Source organism: Orbicella faveolata, unplaced genomic scaffold (assembly GCF_042242905.1).
Source record: "Orbicella faveolata isolate gen_17 unplaced genomic scaffold, um_ofav_v1 contig_1, whole genome shotgun sequence".
Taxonomy (NCBI): Eukaryota; Metazoa; Cnidaria; class Anthozoa; order Scleractinia; family Merulinidae; genus Orbicella; species Orbicella faveolata.
The window spans coordinates 11,110,202-11,124,399 of record NW_028301536.1 but is presented as its reverse complement, the minus strand read 5'-3'; the positions used below and the strand labels follow the sequence as shown (position 1 = coordinate 11,124,399).

Sequence of the window (14,198 nt, the reverse complement as noted above, 5' to 3'; positions counted from 1 at the left end):
TTTCCCTGACCATTTCCTGACCTGTGGCAACCCTGTCGAAAACAGTGCTCTATTCGACAGCTTTAACAAGGTTTATACTGCAAACAAGCATGGAACACCAGGACAGCAGCAGAAAATTACACTTTATCAACACAACGTGGAAAAGTTCTTTGCAATCTATTTTATTTGAGATTTTTTTTCTAACTGAACTGACCCTGATCGAAAGGTTCTGCAAAAATTTTGGACGCACCCTGTGGGCATGGAGTTTCCAAACATTCCACCTCTAGATTGGTTTAACAAAAGATACGGCAAGCCGTCGTAATACACTGTCTGTAAACTCGATTAAGGACAAGGATAAACAACGTGACTTAAGTATCCTTTAAGTTGTTTCAAGCAATCCTGATACGTCTGAATGAAAATATATTGGATTTTAGCGGGTAGTTTCACTGTCTCTGTCCCTGTCTATACTCTAGTCAGTCCTTCAGACTACAGTGAGTAACAAATGTTTCAGAAGTACAAGAACTGAGTTTAGAGTACCTTAAATGTGAACTCAAAAATATAAAAACAAGCGCACTTCACGGCTGTAGGATCATGTTGTGTGTGTAGGAGGTGTCTATACTTGGATTTATGATATTGAGCTGTGTGCTTGTGACGAGAGATCACTTGACAGAGAAGGATTACTGAAAGGAAGGGAACGGAAATCGGCCAGTTCTATAAGATGTAAGGAAGAAGCCTGGATTCCACCACGAGCATCACGATCTCAAGATCATTTCTCTTTGTTCGGTGCTGCGCAAAACTTTTCAGGTTTACGCAGCCTTTAGAGGCTTCACAGGTCACTTTGTTTGATATTTCCAGCATGAGCAATCGAGTTGTTTATGACAGTACCTGCTTGTGATCAACTTCAGTTTCTTCCTGTGCAGTGCACTGATTGTCACGTGTTCCAAGGTACAGATGTACATCATGAGAATATTTACAATCATCGCCATAATCACACTTGCCACTTTTAAATCTCTTGCAAGGAAATTGTTTGTAGTAATTTTTGTCTTCTTCCTCTGCTTTCCGACCTTGTAAACGTTGCCTCTTTTCCTCAACTGTCTCACTGTCTTTCTTTCTTTTTGCCCTAAAATTCAAAACACCAACAACTTATCACTGTATAACCATTGCCAAGGGGTCAAGGCACAAAAAAATCCAAACTTGTCCTTTCCAACTTTGAAAAATACTTCTTACTTGAATTATTGATTTAAATTAATCATCCGCTGAAATTACTCGCCTTGATGATCAACAACGCTCAAGTGAGGGCAACTTATTACAAACAAACACAGCTAAGGGTAACTGCAGTAAGGAAAGCAACAGGACAACTAAAGATAACACACCACATACTTGAGTGCATCCGATATCAAGCTGCAAAAATTTGGAATTCGCTCCCAGACAGTATGAGAACATAACGTCATTTAAAGATTTTCAGACAGTCATAACGAAAATGAACTTTTAGAAGTAGTTATAATTATTGTATTAGCAGTAGTTTTAATTATTGTATTTTAATAATTTAATTGATTTATGTATTTTTATTTTATTTTATTCTTTCTCGAAGACATTAGCTCAATAGAGCTACTCTGATAATTCGAGTTGAAATAAAGTGTATGTATGTATGTATGTATGTACCTAGTAACTACTAAACACTAACTAACAACAATGACGTGGAAAATGTTTTTGCACTTAATTGTAACAAGGAACTAAATATAACTAGGCAGTACAGTCAAGAGCATAGCCCTATTACACCACTGAGAATAACTATTCTTAACACTATTGTACAGTAAGTGGAATTATTCTCGCATTTTGATTGGATCGACTGACGCCTTGAAGACGTTTTTAACTTTTTTTTGCTTCCTCGTTGTGAAACAAAAACAAATAGTTTCCATGGTGCTGTATGTCTGTTCAGTGATTGATCACAGATGACGTCAATATGTGCCACTTTTTTCGATCAATTACTGAAAAGACGCACAGCAACAAGGAATCTATTTACAAGTGAATAAATGTCTTCATATGGAATCCATTTGTTAAAAATACTGCACTATAAACCTGTACTACACCTCGGTTTAGGTCCCCAGTTGGCTTCAGGATTTTCCTGGTACCTAAGAAGTTTTTTCTGTCTTGAAGCCGGGTTTGCTCCTGATTTGGCTTCAAAAGACACCTGAATAACAGGTTCTTTGCTGAGAATTGCTGTACCCGGTGAATTTACATTCTTTCTCTTCACTGGGTGAAGTTTTTCCCAGCATCTCATGATGTCCCATACAACTAATGAATGAAATAAATAAAACAAATTATTGAGGAATGCAGAGTCTCTTTAACCAATTGAACGTAATGTAATTGATTACAGTCTGATGTATTTTTGGTGGTGTATCACATGAGCTTGCTTGAGCCATGATTCACATTCTTGGGAGACACAGTACCCATGACAACCAAATGAGCCTGATATGCTGCAGATGCGTATCAAAATAGTTACGATTTGGTATTTATCATACCCAGATTTGGCCAAACAACCAGCAATATCGAGGCAGTGATTTGATTTTGCAGGAAATCAGGATAGTAGACAGCACTTTTGACTGGTAAGCAGAAAATTTGGGTAAGGAACTGTGCAGTAGTGAACAAATGACAGGAACCAGCTCAGAACAAACACATACATAGACAACATACACCAGAATAATTTCTTTCCAGTCATGTCCATGTGCGTGTGAAGTTAGACACTGAACATTACAAAGTTACAAGTTGTAGCAATTGAGTACAATCCATTTGATGCATGGAAATCAAACTTCACAATAATATTACCATTATGAGGAGCATCAGTTTTGAGTGCTTGTTTACAAGCATGTGAGCTGGATGCTCTGTAGCCAGCTTCTATGACTGCAGATCTGATCTGCACCAGAGAGGGTGTGTTACAATGAAGTACTCCACACAGGTGGTCCACAGAGTAGTACAGTGGACAGTCTGCCAACTCCTCTTGAATGACACTCAATAATCCTATAGAAAACAAAACAAAACAAAGACAAAGTTACAAGAATTGAGATAATTTGACAGAAATGAAAAGTATCAAAATAAAAAGTTGGCAGAAATCAGTTTTCAAGAACATTTGTCCAAAAGCTTGGAAAGGTGTTAATCACTAATTTGAACTGAAGCAAAGAGCATTTTAATGACTCGAGTTAATGTAAAACTGTTAATGAGTTAAGCAGCTTTGGGGCAAAACAATCCCTTGCTCAGTCTCTCAATAAAAGAATCTAATTTGTCATTTAAAGAAATTTAGATCAGGTCAACATACTCAATTCAACACAGCTGAGTATATCAAGTTAACTTTTGGAGCTGATGTCATTCCTTGAGGTAGAATAGTGGTTTTCGGGGAAAATCAGTAGAGAAAGTGATCTATGAAAAGAAAAGAGGGGGTCACTGGCCATTTAAGGAAGTAAATTGCACACAAAGTTAGCAAACTGGTGTAGAGCCCTATACTTGCATATTTCTTCCTTAGCGTGTCAAGCAAGCGTGTCTGATATGGTTTGACTTTGCAACATAAATTAAGTGTAAGGATGCGAAGTAAACTTTTGTACATCTACAAAATATGTAATTGAACAACTGGCAAGCATAACCACTTTAGGAGTTTCTTAGTTTCCTTTCAAAATTATTTGCCAGCTGTTTTTTGACATATAGCGTTCAATTCATTCGAAAAACATTGCCCACAGATTTTCCTGGTTTGATCTTAATTTTGAATAAAAATATATTACCAGGAAATCAGCAAGAGGTTCTTATGCCCACTTACAGCTAAGCATCAATTTCATTTACTCTTTATATTTTTTTCAAATTTGTGATTACCTACACACCTGTAGTTACATGTAACACTGTGTAGAGGAAACACTCTCTGGTTAATTAACATTTAGCCTTTCATTCATGCCACAATCACGTCTATTATTGCATTCACATCACAACATTGCTCACCAATTATCCTCTCAGATGTCCCAAACAACCCAGGTTGTTCCTTTACACTCTTTAATAGTTTCTCTATAAATTCAGCATTGTGAATGGGCTCCTTCCATATGGGACCTCCCATGTGAAATTTTCCACCACATTGGTCACATAACGGTCCTACAGGAGGTCCCAGGGCTGGAGGGTACTTCTTACTAAGGCCTTCCTCAATACGACGCCCCACTGGAAATAAATTGAAATACACAGAAATTTATTAATTAACACGTATCTCCTGGCACAACATACTGTCCCAACCATTGAAAACTCCCAGTTTAACTGACCATTCATTTGAGTAAAGACTGCCATCAGCATTGAATAATAATAGAACTGTAACTACATATTGCAATAGAACCAGGCTTTTAGCCAGGATTTGAAAAGTGGCCATCCAAAATGTGCTATAGGGTCTGCTCAAATGAACAGTTTATAAGGCAGCATATGAAAAATATAACAATAAGAACTTAATGACTGGCCCCAAGGGAAACAGAGAGCTTTGTTTCCCTGAGACCTTCAATGTTCCCCGAGGCGAAGCTGAGGGAAACATTGAGGGTCAAGAGGAAACAAAACTCACTGTTTCCCAAGGGGCCAGTCATTAAGTGTTTTGTTATACCTCCTGCCTCAAAAATAGAAAAAACTGTGAAAAAGTGATGCTTGATGTGTACGGTGGTTGTGCTTGCCATATGAGTGGCAGTCAAACCGAGCTGTCCTACCGAAACAACACGATAACAATCTTTTTCTTCACAGCTAACAAAAATAAAGACAATACTTAAGTTGCTGTGCCTTCTTCTAATGCTTCACTCAAGAATTCTGGGTTTGATTTGACAAGAAACAGCATACCGGTATTTTGTTGTAAATGACACAGCTATTTTCCTTCCTGGCGAGTGGTGACAGCGATTGAAGAGGGAGTTGCCGAACACGGGCGACCCATTTTTGGCGCCAAATTAAAAGCTTGAAGACACAAAATGTTCAAATTTTCCCCTTCATTAATCTGATATGTTTTTGCCAAGTTATAAGTCCCTTTTCTTGAATAATGAATGCCTTCTCTAGTGAGAAACATTGTCCTACTTCAATGGCTTTTTTGACATCAGGCCAACTGGCACACAAATTTGCCATGGTTTAAAGGTGCACGGCCTGATCACATGTGAGTCAAAAGTTCAAGTTGTTGTTTACTTAGGGAGTTAGTGAGTTTTGTCTGCCCCAGGGAGTTAGTGAGTTTTGACCCATGGCACATGACACATTCTCCAATCCTAAAACGTATTTGAGTTGGGAGGTATAACAATTTTCTTTAATAAGTGGCCATCTACAGGATGCCTAGACGACCATCTGGCTAAAAGCCTGTATAGAACCCACTAAACTGCAGGTGGCTGTGATCTGACATTAGTGTACATGTAGGTTAAGTAATGTTTGTGCTATGGAATTTATAACATTGCAGGCATCACGATCCTAAAATTAAAATTTGCATAATAATATATATTTTTGTATTCCTTTCAATTTCGATCAAACATCTGTACCAGTGCCATATTACACAGGATCCTCTCAGCATCCTCTCTTAGGGTTAGAGGGTCAGAGAAAGAGAGCTTGCTAGACATCTTTCTTGCATGTACCCTTTGTTAAGTCTGTTTGAGTGGTACGACTGGAAACTAGCTAGCTTATTGTCCTTAAGCTACATGCAAAGTACACTGAACACTAAAATCTTACAATCACTTGTTTTAAAGCAAGTGCATATCCAACTCTGAGCCTGCCTGAATTCTACTTAAGAAAACCTACATTGTATTATTGTTTTCCCATTGTTTCACTGAAGCACTTGCTAATGTTGTGGTTTATAATGTTCTAAGAAACATTTAATGAGCTTCCACACTTACTTGGCTGAAAATGAAAACTCCCACACCCAGTGCACAAGAAAACCAAACTGTGTTTACTTGCTGACCTTTTGACTTCTGAGGCACTGGTGAAAACTTGTACAAAAACACGCACATAGAAATCAACACTGATGCTCAGAAGAGGTTTGATGTATCTCTTGTATCTATTAGCATGGGATTCCAGAGAGAATAGCAACAATCTCAAAGCCTGTGAAAAAATAGAATTGCTGTCAAAAATGCTAGAGTGAATTTTTCCGAAATATATTGTAATAGGCTACACTTTCCTTGTACAAGATCAAAATCTAATTTTCCACTTCAACATGAAGTTGACTTGCACTTTAAACATTATTTTGACAAGTGCAGCGAACGTCTGGTTGCAACCACCTCTCCTCAGCGACCAGTTTTCCAAAATACCAAAAGTTTCCTGTAAGTGACCACCTCTCATAAGCAACTGCGACCTGTTTTGGAGCAAAACATTTGAAATTTTCTTTTGTTTTTAACCTCCTGTAAGCAACCACTGACAGATAATAAGGCAGAAATTGGATCAAGAAAATGCCTTAGGTTTAGTAGATGTCCCTTGTTCATGTGTTAATGGAGTGTCTAAAACTACAATCAAAGGGACACACACAGTCTCTCCAGACATTGCATGTGAATGTCTTGGGCGATCGTACGACCAACCAACACAAATAGTATGGACTCTTCTTAGGTCTAGGTTTAGTGTTTTTTGCTCTTGTTAACATGTAAATCGCCAGTAAAATAAAAGGCTGGACTGTCTAATTAAAGCTAGCAATCCAGTTCTTATTAGTTTACGTTCAGTTCCTCCTAATGTTTTGACAACATTACAAACTCAGTTTGTACCTATAGTGAGACTTGTTCTGTTCAATGCCTTGTTAGGTTTAGTTTATCAGAAGCGAACCATGATACTCTGAATAAATACCTTTTGAAAGCTTAAAAATATTTTTGTGGCTACTAAAAGTTATAACATGGGTTTAGATGGGTATTGGTGCACAGGATAACTCTCTGCAGTTACATGTACCATTTGCTAATGAGGCAAAAGTTTGACCCAATGTGGTCTGACTGTAAACCATCTACATGTAGGCTTGACATTTTGGGTGGTCACCTATGATGCAACCCCCTGGCCTCCTGGAAGTAATGTTTTATACATTTCTACACTGCACTAACCATCTCATGACAGAACTTTGCTTTTAAAGACATACTGCCATATTTTCCAAAGCAAGCTTCACTGTGATTCCCACACAACACTCCCATGTCGGTGCAAGTCACTAGAAGAATCCCACCATCAGAAACAGCTTGCACAGCACTGTCCAAAAAGGTTGATGCTGACCCATAAGGATCAAGATCAATTGCATCAAAGCGGCTTGATGGCGGGTGACGATGTTTGTACATTAATAATCTGCAAGAGTGAGTTACAGTATGAGGCATTAATGAATTTTTTAAGCATCTTAGGAACAACATTTGAATACATGTAACAAACATTCATTGTTTGGGGTAACAATGACATTTCAACATGACTCATGGACTGAGAAATGGATTAGACAAGTAGAATTCCAAGTTAGTATTAATACTAATTTAAATGCTGCAGTCTTATTGGTTGAGCTGTCACACACTATCAACCACTCGTGTGTGGTGGCTTGAGATCCTCTAAAAATGGCGATATCTTCATGACTCTAGTTTTGTTTTCCAATTTGCAGCTGAATTTTCATGGCCTTACCTTGGACAGGAAATGAAATAAGGACTGTTTCTGGTGTGCATTTATATCATTCTTGAAATATCGCAAGAGCAGTAACACACCCAGGACAACTTGTACTAGAAAGTGATTTTTGCTGACAGCCACTGGTCCATTGGCGCTTACAGAGAGCCCTGATCTATCCTTTATTTTAAGGCTAGATGGTTTAAATCATTGTTTCCTAGTAAACCTAACAATACTAACAAACTAACCCAGCATCTTCTTGGCTTGGCTTCACAATATCCTGCACATTATTATGCTCAACATTTTTCTGCATCATTTTGTAGGCATCAGCACTGATATCATTAGCAGTTATATTCTTTACACCAGCTATTTCCAATGCATATCTCACAGAGCGGAGACCAGATGCTGCCAAACCTTCTAGAATAGTGATTCCATCATCTGTTTGTTCTACAGAGGTGCATAAAAAGAAGCCATTGACAGTTAATATCAACTTAATGCTTACATGTAGACTGTTCATTAATTATGCAGGGATTAGGAAGGGAAAACAGGCAAATGAGCCTATGGCCCGTGGCAATGCAAAGTTATGGGCCATTTTTAAAAAGTTTGGGCCATTAGGGTAAATAAATGGGCCATAAAAAAATCTTGACAAGCAATGCCATGTGCGCATTTTGTTCTTTCAGCCTCCCATTTACACCTTTTCCTTCTCCACACCTGACATTCGCTCCATCAGAACCAAATCCAATCATCTTTGTAGGGGGTACATTCCTTTTCTGGGCTTCATTTAAGATTTCTTGTGCTAAACCTTTCCCTGTGACATCTTCATACTCAACATCCCTCAAGTAGACTAGAAGACTTGGAAGCTTTGTCTCCATCCTTGTTTTCAGGATCACAATTCGATGTGGTGCATTCATAGTGTAAAACGGCAACAATCTTGGACATCCAATTTCAGAACTTCTGCTTTCAGAGGCATATTATTTGGCTAATTACAGCATGCAAAACATATTCAACTCATTCTATCATTGAAAATAGAAAGCACATGAGTTGAGCGAAAACCCTCCTTTCCGAGCAGAGTCCAAGTAAGCCACGCTTTTGTAGCGTTGATTAAAGAGCAAAGGCATCGTGATTTCTCTCGTGTTTATTCGTCATTACACTGAAATTTCACAAATGAAAGTCTTTTCCACAAAATAGCATATATTTTACTAGCTGTTTTGTGGCTAGGGCGCATTGCAGGCCTGGTAAGTACTTTCAAAATGCAACTTTTCATAGTTTTATGCATTTGAAGAAATTGAAGGATAGTTACATTAAAGGTACTTGTGACAAGATAAAAATAAAATTTCCCTGACCAAATAAATGCAAAATGTCAGATGAGTAGTAGCCTCCAGCCAGTCCCCTAACAGCTGCTCTTTCTACCCATTTATTTTTAAAACTTGAAAGTGTTAAAATTTCTCTCTCTTCATTAATAAAAAAAAATTAGTAAGGAAAAGCATCACTGAGGTCACAGTGCCCCAAAATAAGTACTTTCAAAATGCGCCATTTCGTAGTTTTATGCATTTGACGAAATTGAAGGATAGTAACATTAAAGGTACATGTAACAAGATAAAAATGAAATTTCCCTGACCAAATAAATGCAAAATGCCAGATGAGTAAAGGCCTCCGGCCAGTCCCCTAACAGCTGCTCTTTCTACCCATTTATTTTTGAAATTTCAAAGTGTTACTTTGATGTTCATTGTATTACTGACCATTGTTTTCCTAGAAGCCGGTTTAATCATGTAGAGTCCTCTTGAAAGGTTTGTAGAAGCACTCTTTTGGACAACTCTCAGCACACATAAATGTATGAACAGTAAATGGTTATCCGCGGATCCAAGGAAGGATTGATAAATGCCACGGCCATTTTGTGTTTACAACAGGTGTTTTAGTTCCCAATCTTTCCATGAGTATCACATTTCCATTGGGAACTAAAACACCTGTGACAAGAATACACCTATGAACATGACAAGAGGTTCATAGTGTTACATGTCTCTGAAATAAAGTGTTACAATGCAGAATGTGTGTGCCTGTCTTTGAGATATTGTCTCTCAGGTCTCATTAACATCATTTTATGGATGCCATAAACTTAAACTTATAATTGTAACATAGCTAAACAAACTGCTATGATATATCTATGGTTGAAAAAAAGAATTAGGACTTTTGAGCAAATATTAGTTTTTTGAGAGTGCCGGCAATATGTGCTATTTTTCCAGTTTTGGCAGGCACACAACTTGAGTTGAGCAGCCCGAACTTCAATTAATCCTAGAAAAATTCAATTAGAATTTTTAATCAAATAAAACTCATTTTAGTGATTGACTAGGTAAGGGCTTCGAAATCCCAGCTTATGAGAAAAATCAAATTTTCGAAGTAAAATCAGTGCTCAGTTTTTACACAGACTTAATTCAGCAGAGTTATAATTTCAATTTTCTTTGACTTTTCTTCAGAAAATAATGTCAATATCCCTGACTCAAAATAAACTGATTCCTTGATATTTCCCTTATCTTGAAGAACTTTTTCCCCTGACTATTTCGCAGGGTGCATTCCACATTACTTCCACACCAAAGATAAGCCAAGGGTTTTTAAATTCCGCGCCACATGCCCGACTGTAAAAATGCTACCCCAACGCAGGTGGAAAAATTGCATTAAATTAGGTGCATAGCATTCATTTTCATGGAGTACACACAGAATAGAAACTTTATCAAACACCAACGGAGCTAGGGGGTCTGGGGGCTTGCCCTCCCATGAAATTTTTAATTTTAGGAGCTCTGAAATGCCATGTCCCATGTTTTCCTGCAAACAATTTCATAAATTAAAACAGGGAAAAACGTTGAGTGCACACACCGCTTTACGCCAAAAACTCCAATCGCACGCTAGTACAATGAACCCTGGACTATTTCCTAACCTGTGGCATTCTAGCAGTACTGTAGTTTCAAAAATTAAGGGCAGCTACGATGTACATGTAGGCTAAGACATAAAAGCTCATGAAAAACTTACTCACGTTCGTTCTGTCCACTCGGTTCTGCTGTATGCAAGCCCTTGTTTACACCTTCATGATTAGAATCTTCTTTGCAACACTCGTTGGAATTTCTTTCGACGCCAACTTCATCCTTGACACCAGCTCTTTCCTTTGGTTTACATTTCCTCCTCCCACTTGAAAGTTCCTGCGAAAACAGCTTGATCACTGCTGTACTTAAGTCTCTGTTAAATTCTTGAACGGGGTTGTAGAAGACAGAATTTGAATCAGGAAATAATATTTCTGCTTTTCCCTCGATTACTTTGACGCCATTTCCAACTCCACTGGAAGACATTTTTTAATCTTCCACTTATCCGTCGGAAAACTGCAATGTCTCTCAAAATATTCCTAACAGAAGAAAACTACAAAATGTTTTAAGGCAGTCATCCTTCTGCAATAATTGCAATAGCCGTCGCAATAGATGCCATCATGTGCTCCGCCATGTTGGATTTGTTCGCCTGAGCCTTCAGTCAAAGGGAGTCAGCTTAGTACTGGGCCATATAAGCGCACGTTAATTGCCCTCGTAGTCCCCAGGCTCATTCTGGAAGCGCGGAAGATCATGGCACGGAATTTTAGCGCCAACTTATAATTTCCCATATGAAATTATGAAATTGCCACGGCAACGTTTAACCCGAAATTTCTTGATACTGTAAACAAGTCAAAAGCCCTCGATCGTAAGGGTAATTTGTTATCCACAATATTAAAACGTAATCAAATGGTATACTCGTGAAATTAGGAAATAATTTCAAAGACTCGGGAAATTTTGACAAAACGCGGGTGCAATTATTTCCTTATTTCACTCGTCACCATTTGATTACCTACACTTATTTCGCTGAATTCAGACACGGACGCTAAGGGCGAGGACGCCAGGGAGTTTTTCGCGCCAGGTAAAAATTTGACTAAAGGAAAAGTTAAATTAACCATAGGTTCGGACAGAAGCTTATCACCTTATCAATTTCCGAGTGATAAGCTTCAGGTTCGGACGAAAGAGGACTGTCGCTACCATTGCTCTTGTAAGGAATTTGAATTTCCTTGAAACATTACTTGGGGAACTATGGACGCTTTCCATACATTCAACCGTAAATTTACAAGCGGGGGAAAATGGTATGCAAATTTCCTGCAAAAGTTTCAAGAAAATCAGGAATTGCTGAATTTTCGAAAAGCGAACCATTCAATTGAACAGAAATTCCAGGTAAGAAATTTCCGAAAATTTCGTTGTATCTCCCAAGGTTCTTCCCTATTCTGGAAATAGGGAAGGTAAAAATTTGACTAAAGGAAAAGTTAAATTAACCATAGGTTCGGACAGAAGCTTATCACCTTATCAATTTCCGAGTGATAAGCTTCAGGTTCGGACGAAAGAGGACTGTCGCTACCATTGCTCTTGTAAGGAATTTGAATTTCCTTGAAACATTACTTGGGGAACTATGGACGCTTTCCATACATTCAACCGTAAATTTACAAGCGGGGGAAAATGGTATGCAAATTTCCTGCAAAAGTTTCAAGAAAATCAGGAATTGCTGAATTTTCGAAAAGCGAACCATTCAATTGAACAGAAATTCCAGGTAAGAAATTTCCGAAAATTTCGTTGTATCTCCCAAGGTTCTTCCCTATTCTGGAAATTCCTGAAAATGCTGTTCCATTGGTCACTGGAAATTTCCAGAAATTCAAACTGTAATTTTTCATCGAATTGAAAGCGCCCTATGTTTGTGCTCTTGTACTCTTTTTTTAGCCAATTTCAAGTAAAACGTGACATACTCAAAAACGCAATTTCCGAGTTATCTTGTGCCTCTGTTTCAAAACGAGTCTTTGTGCAAAACCTTTCATATGAAAATGAAAATGAACCTGTAGGCGAAACAAATTTCCATACGAATGGTTTCCCACGAAGACTCGTTTTGACACAGAGGCAAAAGGTGACTCGGAAGCGACCTAAAACTACTGACATCAGGTATGTGACGTCATGAGAGTGCGGCAAGAGAAATCCTGTCCAAATCAGCCCACCTCTGAATGTTAAATTTACTTGCCATGATGGCCAATTAGCATACGCTTTGACTTCCAGTCAGGATTTGTAACAATGTTCTCAAACGAAAAAGAGAAGAAAAAAAACAACGAATGACAAAAGATTGATGACAAATTTTATTGCAGTTGCACGAGTGACTGGAAAATAGATGGCATTGATGACAAAGACAGATGTTAAATATCTCATTTACTACAAGTTGCTATCAAGGACCTTATCCAAGAAAATTTAAATCTGTAACTGAGAATGCAAAACCTTGGAAAATAGTAACGTTAGCATAATCGCTGTGAAAAAGCATGTTACATCATTTCCTTTGTTACAGTTAAGTTATATCAATTCAGTACAATCCTGTGCAATTATTTTTTACAGATCACCTTGTCAAACGCCAATCTGCTTAATAGTACATGTATTACTTTCTATCCACGAAGTTTATCGTCGGCTAAAAAAACAGTCATTATAGACGGGTTAAAATCCTTCTTGACAATCCACCTCTCAAAAACTTCTACTGAAGAAGAATTCCTCAACACACACGCAGGTTTGTTAGTGCGATCAATCCTCACTCATAGACTGGGTTCTAGATCCAGTGGATGACGTAGAACTGGTTCGAGACATCGAGCGCGTGCGCAGTGTTGGCACTGAAAAGAAAACGACAGAATTTAGTTTCACAAGATGTCGCAATCTCCTTTCTAGGTCGGCAACCTGATCCAAACACGCAAACAAAGTTACGGATCACTTGCCAACTTCTGCACTAGTGCTCTTTAAAGCCAAGTTTATAGTGAAAGGGGAAATGAGTAATCAAGTGTGTTCACTTGCATTTCGTTCGTTGCATATTTCAACACGTTTTATCCAATTTGTTGCAGCTCAGCTGGCCTTTATTTCGCGTATAACAACCTTAGGAGTCAACACGTTAATAAATAACAGCAAAGTTTAGTTTTGGAAGAGTCGTTCAGTTCAAGCATCGTCAGAGCCTGCATTCTGCCCCACTCTAAACTTGTTCTAACACAACACAAACGCCGTACTATGAATCACAATTAAACATGTAAAATAGAAGTCTTACCCAGTCCTAGGCCTTGAATAAACAAAAGTAACCCCTCTGCCATCTTCTCCGGCTGAAAATGGAGGAAAAAACAAACACGACAAGCTAGAATGATTTTCATTATTACAATGCACATAACAGGACAATCCCCATGGCACAAACACTATTGACTTTACCGACTACTTTTTACTGGTATCCGATTATCAAGACAACAATGCCTAGTTGATGATTTTCTATATTTTCATTGCATGTCTGCTTAGAAGTGAATTCAATAGTTAAGAGCTGACAAATTGAACAGTTCTTAGTCGCCATGCTACCTCACCTTTTCTTCCAAGACACTGGCTCCACAGTCAGGAGTGAGCAGACTCTTAATTTTCACATCTGTGTGTTTCAACACATCACCATAGTAAAATTTGTCCTCCTATAAAGCACAACCACAATGTGATGAAAATTGCTTACAATGCTAGTAAAATAGCTTATTGTAATGACCACAGACACCTAATAAAAAAGGCTAAGGACGTTGCCTACTTATGTTAGTGCGCAGATGTTCTGCG

The 14,198-nt window shown here is 38.2% G+C and overlaps 2 protein-coding genes across 2 annotated transcripts in view; both read right to left on the bottom strand.

The window, feature by feature from the left end:
• Window positions 1-145: 145 nt before the first annotated feature.
• On the bottom strand, window positions 146-11,077 carry LOC110049042 (tRNA (guanine(26)-N(2))-dimethyltransferase-like). The gene is made up of 8 exons (XM_020754844.2): window positions 10,580-11,077; window positions 7,803-8,001; window positions 7,026-7,257; window positions 5,847-6,051; window positions 3,961-4,170; window positions 2,806-2,997; window positions 2,070-2,274; window positions 146-1,099 (listed from the first exon to the last, which is right to left on the bottom strand). The coding sequence occupies exons 1-8, from the start codon at window positions 10,887-10,889 to the stop codon at window positions 853-855; spliced, it is 1,800 nt and encodes a 599-aa protein (XP_020610503.2). The 5' UTR covers window positions 10,890-11,077; the 3' UTR covers window positions 146-852.
• Window positions 11,078-12,709: 1,632 nt separating this feature from the next.
• LOC110050403 (protein NDRG1-like) overlaps window positions 12,710-14,198 on the bottom strand; it is a 41,492-nt gene continuing 40,003 nt past the window's right edge. The window contains exons 13-15 of the mRNA XM_089288875.1: window positions 13,967-14,065; window positions 13,666-13,717; window positions 12,710-13,243 (exon numbers count right to left, since the gene is read on the bottom strand). Of these exons, the coding sequence (XP_089145001.1) occupies window positions 13,158-13,243; window positions 13,666-13,717; window positions 13,967-14,065 (237 nt within the window). The 3' untranslated portion in view covers window positions 12,710-13,157. The remainder of the gene's footprint in view (window positions 13,244-13,665; window positions 13,718-13,966; window positions 14,066-14,198) is intronic.